Here is a 23,208-nt window from a genome sequence, read left to right as displayed (position 1 = left end):
GTGTCTCTTGATCCTGTGACAAAAATTTTGTATATATTTTTATTTTCTAAAAAAATTATCCTTCACAAGTCCGAGAGTTTGAACCTCATTACTACAACCCAGAAAAAAATCTTAATCACCAACTCAGACCCTAGCTTTCTGATTCAATCCTCAAACAACACTGCAGCTTCAAGAAAACGACAATTAAGAACAAACCCATCTTCTAACTTCTTGAATACATCAACATCGATTGGTTTCATGAACCCTAATATTCGGTTCCATCTCAGAAACCTCAATTCTTCAATTTCTTCTCAAGACTATTCCACAACATCAATTAAATAACGACCCAATTGCTCTTCATCCCATAACAACACAAATTCATCATCATCAGCTCTATACAATCTAACTACAAATCCAGAAAACCTAACTCACTAATTTCTCGAATCAACTTCCTCTTAAGTTCACTCCCAACAACACAACCACCATCACTTTATTCTTGATCAGACTCTTCCAATCTCAATCTCAGAATATCTCTCTCTTCTCTCAAATCACCAGCAGGAACGAGCACATGAAGAAGAAGAGGACGAAAGAAGAAAGAAGAAGAAAGAGAAAGAAAATAGAAATATGTATTCTTCTCGATCTGTTTTTGGAGATAAGGCCAAGGAAAAATGATAAGAGGTATTCACCCAGATGATATAGGAAGCCCAGGTCGGCTAAGTTCCAAAATGACTATTTTTCCCTTCAATTAAATCTGATGATATCTTCATCGTCCGATATCCGAATGACACGTTCGAGTAGTCCGTCCTGCATAACTTCCCGAGTTCTATCTAACGGTACTAGTTTCGTGTATAGATCGTTGTTAGATTAATTTCTAATAATTAACGTTCGAGTTACACTAATCGAGTAATTAGTGGCTAAGACGTCTCTTGACTAGTCGAATAGCGTTGACGAGCTTGAGGGTCTTTATATTCTCCCCACCTTATACATTTTCGTCCTAAAAAATCAAACCATCCTTCTGGTCTTCAAAAACTCCCCACCTTATAGAATAAACCTATCTCTTGTCTAAGCGCAAACAACATAAAACAAAACGCAAACCTACATGGCTCTACAACTAAAATCTAAAATTTGTAGCTCTAGGTTCAAATGCGCTGATTGAAGTTCTATCAAACAGGGAAGTCTAAGTTTCTTATACTAATTGCTAGTGAAAACTATAAATTATAATCTTTACGTATTTACACTAACTTCTATCTATAGGATGATTGTCTCTAATCACAAGGGAAATTCCTGCGAATCTTTCTGGGTGAACTTACACCTATTGGCTTTCTAAATTAAATAACAACATATTTCTATGATCGGTCATCTCTGAATGAAGTTTCCCTATCAAGGTTGGCCAGTCCCGACAATGCCTTCATACGAATAGAGAAAACACAACTTTCACTATTCCCCAGTGCTGGATTAACAACACGTTAACTTATTACGACTAACTAATCTCTAAACTTCTACCATAGCTGGTGTAACCTATTATTTTTTTACTTCACCACATATATAACAACCAAACAAAAAAAATCAATCAATCAATTAATTCTTTTAATTATTGACAGCTTTTAGTGATTAAGATTTATCTCACAAACCCAACCCAGTTCTAAACTAATATAGTTCACTACCTGGCACTGGCTATTTCTATGTTTTCCCATATAAGATCTAATAGTGAGCTCTGATACCAACACTATAGCGCCCCCAAATCTAGCAGCTCAACTGTAACTCCAGAAGTGGAGCAACACTTCTTATTTGTCTTATCTCCCATAAGCTTCAACATCACACACAAAATACCACCAGTACCGTCAGACTATCCCCAACTTCATCTGCATTCAATCACCATTCCAAAGTCATCACCACCAATTACATCTACACCACAACCCCTGTAACTCATCAGGTACCTAATTTAACATCCACTGCTTCACTTCAGATTACCAACAACAATTATACAACCATCGATACTGATATATTCAGTGTAGTCTCAGCCAACAATCAAAATAACTCCGCACAATTCAATTCCATACCCAACACATCTATCACAGATCTTAATTCAATTATCAACTACATATAATTAATAAAATTCAATAGCTTTACTAAATTAACTTAGAAACAATTACCTCAAAGTAATCTCCTTTAGCATCCAATTATCCCCATCACCACCACAGATTCTCAGCAATCCTAGTTTATTCTCAGTCTCCATCAAAACAGAATCAAACCCTAACAACCAAAACCAAACTATTCTTCACCCTCAGACTCTGATTCAGACAAAACCCATCTTTAATTCCTTCTCAATCATCATTATACAACTCATCTCTTCCATGCATGAAACCCAACTGATAGACGCATTTATGTTTTGTGTGTTTGTAGGTATTTTAGTACTCATTGTTTCGTATTGTTAGTACTCGTTTTCGTCCTTATTATGGTGTTTTGTGTGTTTGTAGGTATTTTTTGGAAATAAATAATTTTGGAAAAATCGGCTCGAAAAATTATGCGGAGCATCCCCAGAGGACATTTTTTATTCGGACTCTCATTTTGGTTAAGGGGCAACCCAATTACTAAGGGGCATCTCAGTTGGGCATTTGCTATTTGCACTCCAGAGACGGATAGGGGGCAGTCTTCTTCAAAATTCAAATTTTGATTTTTGGCGGGAAAATTGTTCACAGTTCAGGAGATTTTCGATCGAAGAAATGAAGAAGTTATACGTCGATTCAATGGCTGAATTTTGGCATAGAGATGTGATATGGCATAGAGAACATGTTTTGGGCATCAGGTTTGATCAAATTTGGCTAGAATTCCTGGTTCGATTCACCAAACCAAAACAGAGCAACACGCACTGTAAGCAAGAATAATTGGAGTTAGAGCGTGCATGGGGGAGTTCTACTAGCTCAGGAAGAGTTTTGAGGCGTGTAGAAGGCAATTTGGAGCGTGCAGGGAGAGAGTTGACGTGAAAATCTTCTAAAAATGGTAACTATCGTTTATTTTTGGACAGCGGGTTTAATGAGAATTATGTCGAGTTATGGCGAGATTAAACGCGCCTGTTGGGTATAAAAGGACCCCTTTGGTTTAGTAGAGAGGTTGTCGAGAGTTTGGGGAGGTTTGGAGGCGAGCAGAGAGGCGCAGGAGGAGTTGCAGAGAAGTTACCTGCTGCTGCTGCTGCTGCCATTAACACGCCTGAAGAACACGAAGAACACACTTACCAGAACCGTCGTTTTCCAGCAGTCTTAAAACAGCAGCGACAGCGACAGTGGAAGCTAAGTATCGTTGTTTCTGTTACAGCAGTGGTAAAGTATCGTTGTTTTCTGGACGCCTTCTGTTGGTCGCAGATTCACTGTTTTAGTTCTTCTTTATCTTTTAATCATGAGAACATGATTAATATGAGTAGCTAAACCCCAACATTGGGATGATGGAGGAAGTCGTTCTTTACGCATATGATAATTATATTAATTCTTTTTTGACTACTTGCACTTTTTATTGATCGATTTATGATTTTTCTTAATTGGTTGTGATATCGTATGATGATGTATGCTTGGTCGTAGTGCTTTTGATGCGTCATGCTAGTGATATACAATAAATATTCTAAAAATCTACCTTGGCAAGAATGAGAGTCCTTATGATTTGAGCTATAATTATTTCGAATAAATATATGAATTGTGTGAATGATTAATGGTGGAATCCTGAGTCCTAGTGTCTCTTGATCCTGTGACAAAAATTTTGTATATATTTTTATTTTCTAAAAAAATTATCCTTCACAAGTCCGAGAGTTTGAACCTCATTACTACAACCCAGAAAAAAATCTTAATCACCAACTCAGACCCTAGCTTTCTGATTCAATCCTCAAACAACACTGCAGCTTCAAGAAAACGACAATTAAGAACAAACCCATCTTCTAACTTCTTGAATACATCAACATCGATTGGTTTCATGAACCCTAATATTCGGTTCCATCTCAGAAACCTCAATTCTTCAATTTCTTCTCAAGACTATTCCACAACATCAATTAAATAACGACCCAATTGCTCTTCATCCCATAACAACACAAATTCATCATCATCAGCTCTATACAATCTAACTACAAATCCAGAAAACCTAACTCACTAATTTCTCGAATCAACTTCCTCTTAAGTTCACTCCCAACAACACAACCACCATCACTTTATTCTTGATCAGACTCTTCCAATCTCAATCTCAGAATATCTCTCTCTTCTCTCAAATCACCAGCAGGAACGAGCACATGAAGAAGAAGAGGACGAAAGAAGAAAGAAGAAGAAAGAGAAAGAAAATAGAAATATGTATTCTTCTCGATCTGTTTTTGGAGATAAGGCCAAGGAAAAATGATAAGAGGTATTCACCCAGATGATATAGGAAGCCCAGGTCGGCTAAGTTCCAAAATGACTATTTTTCCCTTCAATTAAATCTGATGATATCTTCATCGTCCGATATCCGAATGACACGTTCGAGTAGTCCGTCCTGCATAACTTCCCGAGTTCTATCTAACGGTACTAGTTTCGTGTATAGATCGTTGTTAGATTAATTTCTAATAATTAACGTTCGAGTTACACTAATCGAGTAATTAGTGGCTAAGACGTCTCTTGACTAGTCGAATAGCGTTGACGAGCTTGAGGGTCTTTATATTCTCCCCACCTTATACATTTTCGTCCTAAAAAATCAAACCATCCTTCTGGTCTTCAAAAACTCCCCACCTTATAGAATAAACCTATCTCTTGTCTAAGCGCAAACAACATAAAACAAAACGCAAACCTACATGGCTCTACAACTAAAATCTAAAATTTGTAGCTCTAGGTACAAATGCGCTGATTGAAGTTCTATCAATCAGGGAAGTCTAAGTTTCTTATACTAATTGCTAGTGAAAACTATAAATTATAGTCTTTACGTATTTACACTAACTTCTATCTATAGGATGATTGTCTCTAATCACAAGGGAAATTCCTGCGAATCTTTCTGGGTGAACTTACACCTATTGGCTTTCTAAATTAAATAACAACATATTTCTATGATCGGTCATCTCTGAATGAAGTTTCCCTATCAAGGTTGGCCAGTCCCGACAATGCCTTCATACGAATAGAGAAAACACAACTTTCACTATTCCCCAGTGCTGGATTAACAACACGTTAACTTATTACGACTAACTAATCTCTAAACTTCTACCATAGCTGGTGTAACCTATTATTTTTTTACTTCACCACATATATAACAACCAAACAAAAAAAATCAATCAATCAATTAATTCTTTTAATTATTGACAGCTTTTAGTGATTAAGATTTATCTCACAAACCCAACCCAGTTCTAAACTAATATAGTTCACTACCTGGCACTGGCTATTTCTATGTTTTCCCATATAAGATCTAATAGTGAGCTCTGATACCAACACTATAGCGCCCCCAAATCTAGCAGCTCAACTGTAACTCCAGAAGTGGAGCAACACTTCTTATTTGTCTTATCTCCCATAAGCTTCAACATCACACACAAAATACCACCAGTACCGTCAGACTATCCCCAACTTCATCTGCATTCAATCACCATTCCAAAGTCATCACCACCAATTACATCTACACCACAACCCCTGTAACTCATCAGGTACCTAATTTAACATCCACTGCTTCACTTCAGATTACCAACAACAATTATACAACCATCGATACTGATATATTCAGTGTAGTCTCAGCCAACAATCAAAATAACTCCGCACAATTCAATTCCATACCCAACACATCTATCACAGATCTTAATTCAATTATCAACTACATATATTAATAAAATTCAATAGCTTTACTAAATTAACTTAGAAACAATTACCTCAAAGTAATCTCCTTTAGCATCCAATTATCCCCATCACCACCACAGATTCTCAGCAATCCTAGTTTATTCTCAGTCTCCATCAAAACAGAATCAAACCCTAACAACCAAAACCAAACTATTCTTCACCCTCAGACTCTGATTCAGACAAAACCCATCTTTAATTCCTTCTCAATCATCATTATACAACTCATCTCTTCCATGCATGAAACCCAACTGATAGACGCATTTATTTTGTGTGTTTGTAGGTATTTTAGTACTCATTGTTTCGTATTGTTAGTACTCGTTTTCGTCCTTATTATGGTGTTTTGTGTGTTTGTAGGTATTTTTTGGAAATAAATAATTTTGGAAAAATCGGCTCGAAAAATTATGCGGAGCATCCCCAGAGGACATTTTTTATTCGGACTCTCATTTTGGTTAAGGGGCAACCCAATTACTAAGGGGCATCTCAGTTGGGCATTTGCTATTTGCACTCCAGAGACGGATAGGGGGCAGTCTTCTTCAAAATTCAAATTTTGATTTTTGGCGGGAAAATTGTTCACAGTTCAGGAGATTTTCGATCGAAGAAATGAAGAAGTTATACGTCGATTCAATGGCTGAATTTTGGCATAGAGATGTGATATGGCATAGAGAACATGTTTTGGGCATCAGGTTTGATCAAATTTGGCTAGAATTCCTGGTTCGATTCACCAAACCAAAACAGAGCAACACGCACTGTAAGCAAGAATAATTGGAGTTAAAGCGTGCATGGGGGAGTTCTGCTAGCTCAGGAAGAGTGCTGAGGTGTGGAGAAGGCAATTTGGAGCGTGCAGGGAGAGAGTTGACGTGAAAATCTTCTAAAAATGGTAACTATCGTTTATTTTTGGACAGCGGGTTTAATGAGAATTATGTCGAGTTATGTCGAGATTAAACGCGCCTGTTGGGTATAAAAGGACCCCTTGGGTTTAGTAGAGAGGTTGTCGAGAGTTTGGGGAGGTTTGGAGGCGAGCAGAGAGGCGCAGGAGGAGTTGCAGAGAAGTTACCTGCTGCTGCTGCTGCCATTAACAAGCCTGAAGAACACGAAGAACACACTTACCAGAACCGTCGGTTTCCAGCAGTCTTAAAACAGCAGCGACAGCGACACTGGAAGCTAAGTATCGTTGTTTCTGTTACAGCAGTGGTAAAGTATCGTTGTTTTCTGGACGCCTTTTGTGGGTCGCAGATTCACTGTTTTAGTTCTTCTTTATCTTTTAATCAACTTTTTGAGCTATAAAAATGTATTTTGAGAACATTATTAATATGAGTAGCTAAACCCCAACATTGGGATGATGGAGGAAGCCGTTCTTTACGCATATGATAATTATATTAATTCTTTTTTGACTACTTGCACTTTTTATTGATTGATTTATGATTTTTCTTAATTGGTTGTGATATCGTATGATGATGTATGCTTGGTCGTAGTGCTTTTGATGCGTCCTTCTAGTGATATACAATAAATATTCTAAAAATCTACCTTGGAAAGAATGAGAGTCCTTATGATTTGAGCTATAATTGTTTCGAATAAATATATGAATTGTGTGAATGATTAATGGTGGAATCCTGAGTCCTAGTGTCTCTTGATCCTGTGACAAAAATTTTGTATATATTTTTATTTTCTAAAAAAATTATCCTTCACAAGTCCGAGAGTTTGAACCTCATTACTACAACCCAGAAAAAAATCTTAATCACCAACTCAGACCCTAGCTTTCTGATTCAATCCTCAAACAACACTGCAGCTTCAAGAAAACGACAATTAAGAACAAACCCATCTTCTAACTTCTTGAATACATCAACATCGATTGGTTTCATGAACCCTAATATTCGGTTCCATCTCAGAAACCTCAATTCTTCAATTTCTTCTCAAGACTATTCCACAACATCAATTAAATAACGACCCAATTGCTCTTCATCCCATAACAACACAAATTCATCATCATCAGCTCTATACAATCTAACTACAAATCCAGAAAACCTAACTCACTAATTTCTCGAATCAACTTCCTCTTAAGTTCACTCCCAACAACACAACCACCATCACTTTATTCTTGATCAGACTCTTCCAATCTCAATCTCAGAATATCTCTCTCTTCTCTCAAATCACCAGCAGGAACGAGCACATGAAGAAGAAGAGGACGAAAGAAGAAAGAAGAAGAAAGAGAAAGAAAATAGAAATATGTATTCTTCTCGATCTGTTTTTGGAGATAAGGCCAAGGAAAAATGATAAGAGGTATTCACCCAGATGATATAGGAAGCCCAGGTCGGCTAAGTTCCAAAATGACTATTTTTCCCTTCAATTAAATCTGATGATATCTTCATCGTCCGATATCCGAATGACACGTTCGAGTAGTCCGTCCTGCATAACTTCCCGAGTTCTATCTAACGGTACTAGTTTCGTGTATAGATCGTTGTTAGATTAATTTCTAATAATTAACGTTCGAGTTACACTAATCGAGTAATTAGTGGCTAAGACGTCTCTTGACTAGTCGAATAGCGTTGACGAGCTTGAGGGTCTTTATATTCTCCCCACCTTATACATTTTCGTCCTAAAAAATCAAACCATCCTTCTGGTCTTCAAAAACTCCCCACCTTATAGAATAAACCTATCTCTTGTCTAAGCGCAAACAACATAAAACAAAACGCAAACCTACATGGCTCTACAACTAAAATCTAAAATTTGTAGCTCTAGGTTCAAATGCGCTGATTGAAGTTATATCAAACAGGGAAGTCTAAGTTTCTTATACTAATTGCTAGTGAAAACTATAAATTATAATCTTTACGGCTTTACACTAACTTCTATCTATAGGATGATTGTCTCTAATCACAAGGGAAATTCCTGCGAATCTTTCTGGGTGAACTTACACCTATTGGCTTTCTAAATTAAATAACAATATATTTCTATGATCAGTCATCCTATCAAGGTTGGCCACTCCCGACAATGCCTTCATACGAACAGAGAAAACACAACTTTCACTATTCCTCAGTGCTGGATTAACAACGCGTTAACTTATTACGACTAACTAATCTCTAAACTTCTACCATAGCTGGTGTAACCTATTATTTTTTTACTTCACCACATATATAACAACCAAACAAAAAAATCAATCAATCAATTAATTCTTTTAATTATTGACAGCTTTTAGTGATTAAGATTTATCTCACAAACCCAACCCAGTTCTAAACTAATATAGTTCACTACCTGGCACTGGCTATTTCTATGTTTTCCCATATAAGATCTAATAGTGAGCTCTGATACCAACACTATAGCGCCCCCAAATCTAGCAGCTCAACTGTAACTCCAGAAGTGGAGCAACACTTCTTATTTGTCTTATCTCCCATAAGCTTCAACATCACACACAAAATACCACCAGTACCGTCAGACTATCCCCAACTTCATCTGCATTCAATCACCATTCCAAAGTCATCACCACCAATTACATCTACACCACAACCCATGTAACTCATCAGGTACCTAATTTAACATCCGTTGCTTCACTTTAGATTACCAACAATAATTATACAACCATCTATACTGATATATTCAGTGTAGTCTCAGCCAACAATCAAAATAACTCCGCACAGTTCAATTCCATACCCAACACATCTACCACAGATCTTAATTCAATTATCAACTACATATAATTAATAAAATTTAATAGATTTACTAAATTAACTTAGCAACAATTACCTCAAATTAATTCCCTTTAGCATCCAATCATCCCCATCACCACCACAGATTCTCAGCAATCCTAGTTTATTTTCAATCTCCATCAAAACAGAATCAAACCCTAACAACCAAAACCAAACTGTTCTTCATCCTCAGACTCTAATTCAGACAAAACCCATCTTCAATTCCTTCTCAATCATCATTATACAGCTCAACTCTTCCATGCATGAAACCCAACTCAAACCCTAGCTTTCTGATTCAATCCTCAAACAACACCGCATCTTCAAGAAAACAACAATTAAGAACAACCCATCTTCTAACTTCTTGAATACATCAACATCGATTGGTTTCATGAACCCTAATCTTCGGTTCCATCTCAGAAACCTCAACTATTCAATTTCTTCTCAAGACTATTCCACAACATCAATTAAACAACAACCCAGTTGCTCTTCATCCCATAACAACACAAAGTCATCATCATCATCTCTATACAATCTAACTAAAAATCTAGAAACCCTAACTCACTAATTTCTCTAATCAACTTCCTATTAAGTTCAATCACAACAACACAACCACCATCACTTTATTCTTGATCAGACTCTTCCAATCTAAATCTCATAATATCTCTCTCTTCTCTCAAATCACCAGCAGGAACGAGCACAGGAAGAAGAAGAGGAAGAAAGAAGAAGAAAGAGAAAGAAATAGAAATATATATTCTTCTCGTTCTGTTTTTGGAGATAAGGCCAAAGAAAAATGATAAGAGGTATTCACCCAGATGATATGGGAAGCCCAGGTCGGCTAAGTTCCAAAATGAATATATCTTCTTCGTCCGATATCCGAATGACACGTTCGAGTAGTCCGTTCTGCGTAACTTCTCGAGTTCTATCTCACGGTACTAGTTTCGTATCTAGATCGTTGTTAGATTAATTTTTAATAATTAACGTTCGAGTTACAGTTTCGAGTAATTAGCGGCTAAGACGTCTCTTGACTAGTCTAATAGCATTGACGAGCTTGAGGGTCATTACAACTTGCTTGCTATTCCTGTTGACGGGCTTGAACAAAAGCTTGGGCCACGTCAATTTTGTGCAATTCTTAGTTATAGTCTAGGCATTCCCCTCTTTGCAGAAAATAGTGTGTGCTTGTGTTGTAACAGGAATACGGATGTATATGGTGACCGTGCCTTACATTGTGCTAAAGAAGTTGGTGTCAAGTTTCGACATGATCATGTTCGTGACACTTTTGCAGATACTTGTTATAGGGAAGCTGTACACCATAAAGTTGAAGCATCTTTGGGTTTCCTATCTCGTGATGGCGGTGATTCCAGACCAGTAGACATTCTTGTCTACAATTGGGAGGAGGGCCGTGATACCTGTTTGGATGTGACGGGGGTTTCTCCTTTTGCCGGGGTGGTGTAGAAGCTTTTACACCGAGTCTTGCTTTGCTTAAAGCTATGGAGCATAAAAGGGGTAAATACCTTGATGTATGTAGAGCCAATGGTTATAGTTTTGGTATCTTGGTGTTTACTACCTTAGGTGAGCTTGGTGTCGAAACTATAAAATTTTTGTTAAGATTGAAAAATTATATAGCTAGACATGATGCTAATATTAAAGTTCGTAATTTTCTTTTCATTAGATTAGGTTTAGCTATCCAAAAAGGAGTTGGAGCGCAACTTGTCGCGCGATTACCAACTAGTATTTTGTAAGTTTCTTTAACAAGTTAATAGATTTTTTTTTTCTTAAAAAAACAAAACAAATGTTTTAGAGAATACATTAACTATAGAATATTCAATAAAAGAAATTCATCGATAAGGACAGAAATCAAATTACGGCACCTCTTGAGCAATCAAAAAAATCCTTCTGGAGGAGCATAAAAAGGGACTCCGTTGTTAGGATACGCTTCTGCTAGTTGGTACAGATTGTTCTTCAATTCCCGAGGGAACTCAGTAGGTTTAAGAACCACCTCTCTACCGTATCTTTTCCCATATTTGGCCATGTAATCAGCAATCTTGTTATCATATCTTGCAATTGTGTCCGCAATATCCAATGAAGTCAGCTGCCAAGTTGGCTATGTCTTTCAGGATAGGCCAGAAAAGTTGAAAATCTTTGGAAAAGAATCCCTGGACGCAAATCTTGCAAATGTGCTGACGGGCATAGTCTTTGTTATTGGGATGAAACATACATATTGAACGACTTTCATGATGAAATCGTTCGAGGACATCATGAGCCCAGCAATGATTACAGACAACTTGCAGTCTCTTGATTCCTAATGTTTTTGCAACTCGATAAGCTTCTAGAATACCTTTGAGTTGATGATGATACAGTGGGGAAACTGGTTTTTCTGCAAACCAAGAACATGCAATAACTGGGTTGCCGAGATGGCCTCTTACAACAACTCCATGCCCTGCAATGTTTTCATTCTCTCTATAGTAACCATCAGTATTTGCCCAATACAAGTAATCAGGGGTAATACGAGGGTTTGACCGGAAACGAATGGTTGGCTTGAAGACTTTATCATCGGATTGGCTTGAATTTGCAGATGATAATTTAAGCTTGGTTTGGTTACACCTGCAACCAAGCTTAAATATCTTTTTTTATTATTTCTTTCTGCCATATCCTTAATTGCGGGTTGGTTACACCTGCAACCGAAATGGAAACCAAGAGTTTCGTGGTTTAAAAATGCCGAATCTCGTCTAAATCATCATTTGTCAGGACTCTTCGGAGTAAGTTCCTTGGCTTGGACGGGGCATTTAGTTCATGTCGCTATTCCTGGATCCAGGGGGGAGTACGTTAGATGGAATAATTTCTTAGATGTATTACCACATCCTCAAGGGTTAGGCCCACTTTTTACAGGTCAGTGGAATCTTTATGCTCAAAACCCCGATTCTGATAGTCATTTATTTGGTACCGCCCAAGGGGCGGGAACTGCCATTCTAATTCTTCTCGGGGGATTCCATCCACAAACGCAAAGTTTGTGGCTGACCGATATGGCTCATCATCATTTAGATATTGCATTTCTTTTTCTCGTTGCTGGTCATATGTATAGAACTAACTTCGGGATTGGGCATAGTATGAAAGATCTTTTAGAAGCACACACTCCTCCGGTGGGTCGATTAGGACGTGGACATAAGGGTCTTTATGACACAATCAATAACTCGATTCATTTTCAATTAGGGCTTGCTCTAGCCTCATTAGGAGTTATTACTTCTTTGGTAGCTCAACACATGTATTCTTTACCCGCGTATGCATTCATAGCACAAGACTTTACTACTCAAGCTGCGTTATATACTCATCACCAATACATCGCAGGGTTTATAATGACAGGGGCGTTTGCTCATGGAACGATATTCTTCATTAGAGATTACAATCCGGAGCAGAATGAAGATAATGTATTGGCAAGAATGTTAGACCATAAAGAAGCTATCAAATCCCATTTAAGTTGGGTCAGCCTTTTTCTGGGGTTCCATACTTTGGGACTTTATGTTCGTAACGATGTCATGATTGCTTTTGGTACTCCGGAGAAACAAATCTTGATCGAACCCATATTTGCCCAATGGATACAGTCTGCTCATGGTAAGACTTCATATGGCTTCGATGTACTTTTATCTTCAACGAATGGCCCAGCATTCAATGCATGTCAAAGCATATGGTTGCCCGGTTGGTTAAATGCTATTAATGAGAATAGTAATTCACTATTCTTAACAATAGGACCTGGCGATTTCTTGGTTCATCATGCGATTGCTCTAGGTTTACATACAACTACATTGATCTTAGTAAAAGGTGCTTTAGATGCACGTGGTTCCAAGTTAATGCCAGATAAAAAGGATTTTGGTTATAGTTTTCCTTGCGACGGTCCGGGACGAGGCGGTACTTGTGATATTTCGGCTTGGGACGCATTTTATTTGGCGGTTTTTTGGATGTTAAATACCATTGGATGGGTTACTTTTTATTGGCATTGGAAGCACATCACATTATGGCAGGGTAACGTTTCACAGTTTAATGAATCCTCCACTTATTTGATGGGGTGGTTAAGAGATTACCTATGGTTAAACTCTTCACAACTTATCAACGGATATAACCCGTTTGGTATGAATAGTTTATCCGTCTGGGCGTGGATGTTCCTATTTGGACATCTTGTTTGGGCTACTGGATTTATGTTCTTAATTTCCTGGCGTGGATATTGGCAGGAATTGATTGAAACTTTAGCATGGGCTCATGAACGCACAGATGATAATTTAAGCTTGGTTTGGGTATGATATTTTTTTATTTTCTTGTTTGGCTTGAATTTGTAGATGTTTTTGCCAGTTGAAAACGCATTCTCATCATAAGATGGATTAGAAGAATCAGAACAATACCGCTGATCACAAGTCTTTTCTTGAATAAATAATCATCCTCCACCTTCGGAACATAATACTTAGGTACATCGGGTTTCTCGGTTTGGGTGCTAGCAATTTGGGAGACTACCAGCGGCTCAGCCTCAATGTAATTCTGGAGAGATTTACCAGAAACCTCACCGGATGTAGAAGTATCAGAAAAAGCAGATCTTTTCCTTTGACATGATGATCTCATGTTTTTGTTTGTATGATGAGAATTCTTTACCCAAAACTCTAAAGAACAACAACGACACTCACAACCCCTACGTATGGCTTTAGCGACGATATTACTCCATATGCAGCAGCTATTATTGGCGTTGGTTATATGCAGTACGACCCTCGGATATCAGAAGCAGAATATTTTGTTTCCCGAAAAGTGAATTTTCTTTTTGCTTCTCGAAGTTAAAGGTCCACACATATTTGCTTGCTTCGGAAGTTAAAAAGTAACTTCTCTAATGTTATGATAACATGCTTTAAATATCCGGCCCAAATTTGTGCCAATACTAAATTAAGAAATGAAAAGGTTAAAAGATGGACACTCAAGATCCACCCTGGCTACATACGCAATTTCTACGAGCTACGCCTAGAAATAATTCCGAACCGGTGAAATGTGACATTCACATCTTATAATGAGCCAAATCTTTGGAATAGTTCTCTACGAGAATATTGGATTTTTTTAATTTTTTTGTTGTTGAAGCGGTCTGACGAGGGGGCAATTGCCCCCCACCCCCAGCAATACCCTGCCTTACAATGCCTATTTTGGGCCCACAATTTTTTCCTTTTTATGGTCCCACGACATTAAGGTCTATGCCCTCGTATGAAAGCTCCAGTCTGGAAAAACATTTTCCTCCCTCCATGGCTTCTATTGAGCCTCTCGTCCAAAGGCTGTCTTCTTTCTCCCACATTAAGCAGCTCCAAGCTCACCTGATTACCACAGGACACTTCGCATTCTTACCTTCTCGTTCCAAACTTATCGAACTCTGTGCAATTTCTCCATTCGGGAACTTACATTACGCCACAGAAATCTTCTGCCAGATTCAAACACCATTCAAAAATGATTGGAATGCAATTATACGTGGTTTTGCAAGAAGTAATGAGCCTAAAATTGCTATAACTTATTATCAGAACATGTTTCGTAAAGCCAAGAATCCGGATGCGTTAACTTGTTCTTTCTCTCTTCAAGCTTGTTCAAGATTTTTAGGTGTGTTTGAAGCTAAACAGATTCATTCTCATATTGTGAGGTTCGGGTTTACTGCTGATGATCGTTTGGTTACGACGTTGTTGGATGTTTATGCGAAATCAAATGATTTAAATTCTGCGCGGAAGTTATTTGATGAAATGCCAAGTAGAGATCGGGCTTCTTGGAATGCTTTGATTGCTGGTTTGGCTCAAGGTAAAACATTTCTATGCTACTTGTACTTTCATGTTGTTGTAAGTGACCGATTTAAGAAAAAAAAATGGAATTGGTTTTGCTTTTCCTGCATTGACTGAGCCTGCTAAACCATTGGGGCATATGCCCCCAACTGGCTTCCAGCTTATGTTAGGTAGTGCCTAGCTCCACCCACCACTGCTTTCGCAGAACACTTTCTGGGGGCATGCTTTTGGTAACCAGACATTGTTATCTGTGCATGTACTATGGAGGCTTTGCGGCAATACATAAATCTTATAGCGTGTCTGTTTTTCTGAAGTACAGTTATTTTGTTCCACAGGTGATCAACCTAAAGAAGCATTGGATTTGTTTAAGGGTATGAAGATTGAAGGGTTGAAACCCGACGAAGTTACCGTTCTTGGTGTTATCTCAGCTTGTTCGCAGTTAGGCTCATTGCTTGAAGGTGAAACAGTTCATTCATACATAAAGGAATCGAATTTAGACAAAAATGTGCAAGTATGTAATGCACTTATAGATATGTATTACAAGTGTGGATCTGTAGACAAAGCATGCGACGTTTTCCGTTCAATGGGTTGCAGGAAAAGTTTAGTTTCTTGGAACTCTATGATTATGGGTCTTGGAATGCATGGCCACGGCACTGATGCATTGAATCTCTTCAATGAGATGAGTCAGGATGGAATTCAACCAGATGCAATTACGTATCTTTCTGCACTTTGTGCATGTAATCATGCAGGGTTAGTTTCAGAAGGTCTATCTATATTCAAATCCATGGAAAGTTCCGGTGTAAAACCTAATGTGAAACATTATGGTAGTGTATCTGATTTGCTTGGCCGAGCTGGAAGAGTTAAGGAAGCTTACGAGATCATAAAGTCAATGCCATCCAAACCCGATATTGTTCTCTGGCAAACTTTGTTGGGAGCTTGTAAAACTTACGGAGAAGTTGAATTAGCTGAAATTGCATCCCGGGCATTAGTAGAATTGGGTTCAAATAGTTGTGGTGATTTCGTCCTGTTATCAAATACTTACGCTGCTCATGAAAGGTGGGATGATGTTGGAAAAATAAGAGAAGCAATGAAGAGCAAAGCTGTAAAAAAAATCCCTGGTATCAGTTTCATTACAATTAAAGGGTCAATACATAAATTCATTAATGGCAATCAAGATCATCCAGACTGGAGAGACATTTATAAGAAGATAGATGAAATTAGTCTGAGGATTAACAGTATGGGGTATGCAGCTGAAACTAGTTTTGTTTTACACGATATCGGTGAAGAAGAGAAGGAAAATGTATTGTGGTATCATAGTGAGAGATTAGCAGTTGCTTATGGATTGATTAGTGGTGGTGGTGATGGTAAACCAATTCAAGTTAATAAGAATCTTAGAATTTGTGTGGATTGTCACGTAGTGATTAAATTGATTTCGAAGATTTATAATCGTGAAATAATCATAAGAGATAGAGCTAGATTTCACCATTTTAAAGATGGGGCTTGCTCTTGTGGTGATTACTGGTGAAGATTTGCTTGGAATTTATACTTAGATTGTCAGGTACACGGTCCTATTCTTAGATTGTGATGTTTTAATGTGCGCAAGATGGCATCTAACGCTCACCTCCTAATGGTGCTTTTTTTTGTCAGTGAGTGGCATTAGTGGTTCTATTTTTTATTTGTAATCCAGTGTCAGAACCAGTATGCTTCCCTGGCGCCAGCTCTGCATTGGACTTTTGCTTCGGGCCTTCCGAGGTGTTACGTCAAGGCTATGGCTCACATCTTTGTTTCAGCCTGCCCTAGACGTCCAAGCATCCAGGGTGCCTCCTGTCTTGTGATCAAGAATAGAACCTCTACCCAAATTCCTAAGAATGGAAGGTCTTCCCAAGTCCCTGAGAATGGAAACTCTTCCAGAAATCTCTTTTGGAATTTCGAGTTTATTCTATAAATAGCATACACTGATCCTTCTCCAATGTCACACGAAGTTGATGACAATGTCACACGAAGTTGATGATTCCTTCTGGGTACTTGTTTTAGTAACCTGTTATAGGGGCGGCATGGTTTATTAGAGGGGCGGCAGTGTGATAGCAATGTTAGGTGCTCTTGCTGTTGCAGTTCCAACTTTGGTTGTAGCTTGCATCTCTGTTTTGGTGCTTCCTACCTTTTTTGGAATAGCTCTAGTTTTTGAAAGGGGGAAAATTACTGCTGATTTTCCTGGATTTGCAATCCAGATTTACTTTGGTGATGTTCTGTTGTTGCTGCAGTTTGTTTTCTTGTTGCGTGCATGGTGATTTTAGTCACAGCAGTAGCTACAATGGCCAAGTATTTTTCTTCTCTTTCAGGAACTCTTTCTCGCTCGGAACTCGTCATCATTGGAGTGGAGGAATCGTCTTTGTTTTCTTTCTTTTGCTTTTTTTTTTTCCTAGCAACCTGGGCTTATATAGACCTATTCGAGGTTTAAACGAATATAACATTTGCGCTTTAATCTATCTTTTTTATATCAAAATATGAGTACAAGGATTTTCAACTTGAAAAAGATTAGTAGTAGATTTAGGTGAATCTGACTCGTTACATCCGAATCTGATTTATTACAAAATAGTAGTTTACGAATCCAGTTGGATAGTCCCAAAAGATTACACAAACGCACGGTCGCTCAAATTTCTTCCAGTCGAATGTGGATTCAGAAAAAGATTCGAGTCGGATATCGAGTCAGACTCAAATCCTGAATCAGATCCAAACAAACGGAAGCAATACAGTATTTGTCTTTTTTCCACGGCCCTCCGCACAAAGTTTAAACTGTATCCGTAGATCCAACGTGCAAAGTATCAGGCGCACGCTGTATACAGTAAATCGAGAAACACCGAATACTATGTCTCCACCCAAATAAAGCCCTTTGATTTTCCTCATTCTCTCATCACAGTAAAAACCCTGAATTCCTCTTCTTGTGCAACTGATGAGGTGAAGACGACGAAGGAGAAGAAACCTCAAACTCGTATCTCCTCACCGAATTCTTCAATTGTAAGCTCTTTTTTTCCATTACTCTACAACTTCTTTAACTATATGTCAGTTTGTTTCTCCGGCTAGGGTTTTGTAATTTTAGTATAGTTGTTTCAATTTCTAGGGTTTTATTTGATACTCAATGTGGAAAGATTTTAAAGTCTATGGATTCGGTTACTAGTGCTGTTTTAAATTTCATATGAATCAAGTTGAATTGTGAAATGATGGAAAGTAATTGTAGTGAAAATGGTCTGCAATGAGTAGAAATTGAGCAGAAAGTAAATGATTCTGTGTTGTAGGATAGAGTCTTGCGGTACGGTGAGATCTAGACATTGTGTGAGGCTCATATGGCTGACCTCGATATGATACTTATTGAGACCTGTAAATCTGGTGGACATTCTCATGATAAGTAGTTTTATTATCTTGGATGGTTATGACCGTGATTCTGTTTCTTTCGCACTTCAATTATTGGTTAGCTTTAATGTGGTAAGCAAGATTTTTGAGATTGGGTGAAATACATTGTTCAAACATCAAGTTGTAGCTAACATGTGTGCGTATGTGTCTGTGTGTGTGTTTTTCTTTGTTGTAAAGGTAAAGGAAAGAAGTATATTCAACTGAAAAGGTTGAGGCACCGTAGCAGAAGATATGGTTGACGCATGGTGGTCCCTGTTAGGTGCCGCAATTCCAGCCATTGTTGCAGGACAAGCTTTGAGAGTGAAAAGACGGCATGCTGAAGAGCAGAGAATTAAAAGTGCTCGTGGAAGAGAAAAGAGCTCCGATGACATCTTTGTCTGTGAGAGAGTTTGTACGTCAAAGAGAATGTTAAAGAGGGTTGGTGCATTTTCCAAAGACCCAACTCCTGACACTTGTGTTACTGTCTGTGGTGTGTCTGAGCTCGATGCTTGCTCTGATGCGTGTGCTCGCACAGTCTGCGTTAATCAACACCAAGTGCCCAACTGGAACGATATTTGCCTCCGGAGATGTCAGAGTGAATGCCTTAAACTCAGTACTTCTCATCGTTCTTAATGCTTGGTATATTCTCATTTGCTTGACAATTTTTTGCATGCACCACCCAGTTTTTAGATCTTGAACTGCGTAGCATACTTGCTTCTAATATATTATAAGATGAAATCTTGGCATGATCTTTTGCAAGCAATCATTTTGGTTTATCCTTGCCTGTAACACTTTCCATTGTAGATAGTCGATGTTTCCTTGCTTTTTTCGTGATATATGTCTCTGTGTGTTCTGAGTCTATTACTTGAATGCCTGGACATTCAATACTGAACATATCATGGCTTATGTTAGTGCCTAGTCCTATGACAATTTATGCTGGTAGGTGCTTAAATCCAAATTTGCTACCAACATGAAGAAAATAAAACATCGCAATGTGAGAAATTTAGACATTGCTTCATTACTAGTTAACAAAAGAAACTGGCTTTTACATGATGCCCCTCTCACACTTACCTTAGGGCAATTGCTCATTTCTCACACATCATATGATTTTTGATTTCCAGCAAGTGTACGTATTGTTATGTAAAGAGTGTATGTATGTTATGGGAACTGAGCATGTTCTTATGACTCTATTCGTTAGGTGTGAGACTCCTTTGACTTCTACACCTGACATGTTTTAGATCTTATTCTTGAGTCCTGTCTTTGATCCATTTCCTGGTCTTTGAGGAAGTGCTCATGTTTTTGGAGTGTAGTCCTGCATAAAGAATAAGTGACTCCTACACCCACTCTAACATATTACATTTGCATTATACTTGAGTTAAGGTGAGACACTGAGAATTATATGGCAATATTGAAATCTTGGTCATGATCTTTTGCAAGCAATGAATCAATCATTTTGGTTTCTTCTTGCTTGTAAAATCACCCATTGTAGATAGTCGATGTTCCTTGCTTTTTAGTTATATATCCTTCTATGTCTTGGAAACTCAATAATGAACATATCATGGCTTATGGTTAGTTCCTAGTCCTGTAACATTCTATGCTGCCAAGTGTTTCAATTCAGACTCAGGAAACCAACATTTATATGATGCCCCCTGATACTTACCCCAGGCCTTTCAACAGATATAGTTCATTTTTCTTACCCATTATATGATTCCTGAATTCTAGTGAGTGGAAGTATTGTTATGTAAAGACTGTCTGCGGCCTGAAAAATGGGATCAAGATGGGAACTGAGCAAATTCCTGTGCTCCTATCCTTTAGGCGTGAGACTCATTTGGCTCATATATACCTGAAATGTTTAGATCTTACTCTTGGCTCCCGTCTTTGGTCCATTTCCTTGTCTGTGAAGTGTTCATGTTTTTAAGTGTTGTCCTGCATAAAGAAAAAGTCTCACCTACACTTCTACACCTACACCAACTCTAGTATAATGTAATATATACAGCAAGACTCGGTCTGAAGATACTATGGATCAAGAATAAAATGTTGGTATCAGAATGTGACAGATATATCTTTCTATTATTTCTATCTAATCTTATCTTTTTGGAGAAAGTTGACTACGTTTATTTTTTTCCACTAGATAGCAAAAACTCAAATGTGGAATAAGTAATGACGAAAGTCAGACATGGTTGGGTCATTAAGATTTTTGAGTCCAGATTTTTGCTTGCGAAGATGAACCTCCAGATTTTTGTTACAGGAAGAAGATAATCTTCTAGGATGATGTACAGGCTCTGTTAGTGTTACAGATATGGGTTTCTTGAGTAATTATAAAACGAACTGTATAGAAATAAAGTTCAGAGATTTATTATGGCATCACAGATTCAGAGAACTACAAGACGAAACAAAGTTCCCAGCAGAACATAATGAAACCGATTTCCAAATCTAAAACCAAGAATTCCAAATACTTAGTTGTGAACAACAGTACAAGTCCACTCAATGATAGAATTGAAGCCATTAGTCCAGTACGTCTTAGCACTTATAAACCCACGAGCGAATCGGAAAAATCCAGTTCCGCCAACGATCGAAAATTCTCGTTCCGTGTATGTTACAGCATTACGTGTAAAAACACTGATTGTAGACCCATTAAACTTCTTATCAGCAGTGAAAACAAGACTGAGTCCCATGATCAAAGATGTTTCATTCATTCCAGAGGCACCAAACAAACCTTGAGCTCGACCTACAAGTCTAGACTCTGGATCAGGTCCTTCCGTTAATGGATCATCCACCATAAAAGTTGCCCCAAAAAATGTTGATGAAGAATTAGTAATTGCAGCTTCAGCGATCCTAAAACCTGTTTGATTACTTCCGATTAGATTATCATGCAAGTAAAAGTGAAGCTTTGTCATCTTCTCCGGAGGAGAGCTGTAAGGTACTGTTTCGCCCCAGTGTGGATGATTTGCCTGTGCCGGGGTTATGAGTAAAGCTGTTGCCATTACAGCAAAACAGAAGAATTGAAGTGAAAAAGCAGACATTGCACCCATGATGATTTCTGCTTTAGATTTTTCTTTCTCTTGTGAATTTGTTGTGAGAGGACTAGCTTATTTATACATGGATCGATGGACATGGAAACAAGAATGATAAGATCGGAATTGCGTAGAATTTGAACGGTTATATTTTATATCATTTGGGCCCATGTGACAGGGTCACCTGCTACAATTAATATACTTAGTTGAGTCCAAGTACAATTGCCCATTTTTTTCTACTTGGACTAAGAATTGGTCAATAGTTTTGGAGCTAATTGGCCATTTAATGGTGAATGACGTGCTATTCTGGTCCGAATCACAGAAATATTAAGAATTAATCTCCATTACTGATTTCTGCTCTCTCAAATCTCATTTGCCCTCCCTGTAATAAAACTATTCTTGAAACTTTATTTTTATAGAAAATAACATTTGCATTGCACAATCTAGTAATTCATATTACACCATCTTAAAAAAATCCATAAAATGTTACCTAATGACCAATGCCTAAGGAATCACGAAAGACTTAAATCTCCAACTATAATCATGAAAAACTTAAATTAATAATGAAGAATATTACAAGTATACTCAACAATGGCATCTGGTCCGCTAACCCGATATGTCTTGCCGCTTATATACCCACGTGCAAACTGAAAGTATCCGGTTCCTCCAACGATCGCAAGTTCTCGTTTCGTATGTTCAATGGGATTCCGACTTAAAACACTGATAGTAGATCCGTTAAACTTCTTATTACCAGTAAAAACAAGACTCATACTCATGGTCAGAGATAATTCATCCTTCCCGGAATGTCCATAAAAACCTTGAGCTCGACCCACAAGTTTAGATCTAGGGTGAGGACCTTCAGTTAATGGATCATCTATCATAAACATGGCTCCAAACTGTGTCGCAGAGGATTTTGTTCCCCGTGCTTGAGCTATCTGAACTGCCACCGGATTCTTGCCGGTGATAACATCGTGAAAGTAAAAATGTAACTTTGTCATCTTCTCCTTACCCATTTTGTGTGGAACAGTACTTTGATCACCCCATTTTACATTCTTATGAGCTTTTGAAAGAGTCATGAATGAGAAGATCATTGAAACAACAAGAATTGATGAAAAATATTGCAGTTGGAGTGTAGCACCCATGATGAATGTGATGTGATTTATCTTTGTTTCTCACTGGAACTGTTTGCAGCTCATTCTATCCTACCAACATATATATATATATAGAAGCCTAGAACTTCGAAGAAGAACTGTGATAGGGTGCACGCACATTTTGGTAATCTTGAACGAATGCAGATCGGTAGGAAAATGAAGGGTCTATAGCACATCACATCTCCACACGCACGTGAAAAACACTATATATGAATCGAAGTGGCCGGTGAGTTAAACATTTAGAACTTGGAAGGAGGCAGGTAAAGCTTTTTAGTACGTTGGGTTTGGTTATTGATCTTGAAGATCATTTTAGGATCCTCTTGGGGTTGATGAATGTCAGAATATCGTCTTGGGGTCTGTGACTCTGGCCATCTTAGTTAGAAAAATATTTGGATTTTTTG

General features: G+C 38.0%; 4 protein-coding genes across 5 annotated transcripts; 2 read left to right on the top strand and 2 right to left on the bottom strand.

Annotated features, from left to right (window-relative positions):
• Positions 1-14,719: 14,719 nt before the first annotated feature.
• On the top strand, positions 14,720-17,678 carry LOC113287035 (pentatricopeptide repeat-containing protein At1g34160-like). Of its 2 annotated transcripts, XM_026535694.1 has the most exons (3): positions 14,720-15,274; positions 15,591-16,813; positions 16,903-17,678. In XM_026535694.1, exons 1-2 carry the CDS (start codon positions 14,737-14,739, stop codon positions 16,778-16,780), a joined length of 1,728 nt encoding a protein of 575 aa, XP_026391479.1. In that variant the 5' UTR covers positions 14,720-14,736; the 3' UTR covers positions 16,781-16,813; positions 16,903-17,678. The 2 variants fall into 2 exon arrangements, with proteins under 2 accessions (XP_026391479.1, XP_026391478.1); XM_026535693.1 differs by having other exon boundaries at positions 15,591-17,678.
• Positions 17,679-18,150: 472 nt separating this feature from the next.
• Positions 18,151-19,476, top strand: LOC113285486 (uncharacterized protein At5g64816). The gene is made up of 2 exons (XM_026534366.1): positions 18,151-18,270; positions 18,841-19,476. The coding sequence occupies exon 2, from the start codon at positions 18,895-18,897 to the stop codon at positions 19,273-19,275; it is 381 nt and encodes a 126-aa protein (XP_026390151.1). The 5' UTR covers positions 18,151-18,270; positions 18,841-18,894; the 3' UTR covers positions 19,276-19,476.
• A 1,622-nt stretch (positions 19,477-21,098) lies between these two features.
• LOC113290545 (dirigent protein 2-like) lies at positions 21,099-21,674 on the bottom strand. Its single transcript, XM_026540137.1, has one exon. It carries the CDS (start codon positions 21,672-21,674, stop codon positions 21,099-21,101), a length of 576 nt encoding a protein of 191 aa, XP_026395922.1.
• A 405-nt stretch (positions 21,675-22,079) lies between these two features.
• Positions 22,080-22,995, bottom strand: LOC113285485 (dirigent protein 2-like). Its single transcript, XM_026534365.1, has one exon. The coding sequence runs from the start codon at positions 22,796-22,798 to the stop codon at positions 22,214-22,216; it is 585 nt and encodes a 194-aa protein (XP_026390150.1). The 5' UTR covers positions 22,799-22,995; the 3' UTR covers positions 22,080-22,213.
• Positions 22,996-23,208: the final 213 nt, after the last annotated feature.

Source organism: Papaver somniferum, chromosome 6 (genome assembly GCF_003573695.1).
Source record: "Papaver somniferum cultivar HN1 chromosome 6, ASM357369v1, whole genome shotgun sequence".
Classification (NCBI taxonomy): Eukaryota; Viridiplantae; Streptophyta; class Magnoliopsida; order Ranunculales; family Papaveraceae; genus Papaver; species Papaver somniferum.
The sequence above is the reverse complement of the archived record's forward strand: the minus strand, read 5'-3'. Positions and strand labels throughout refer to the sequence as shown.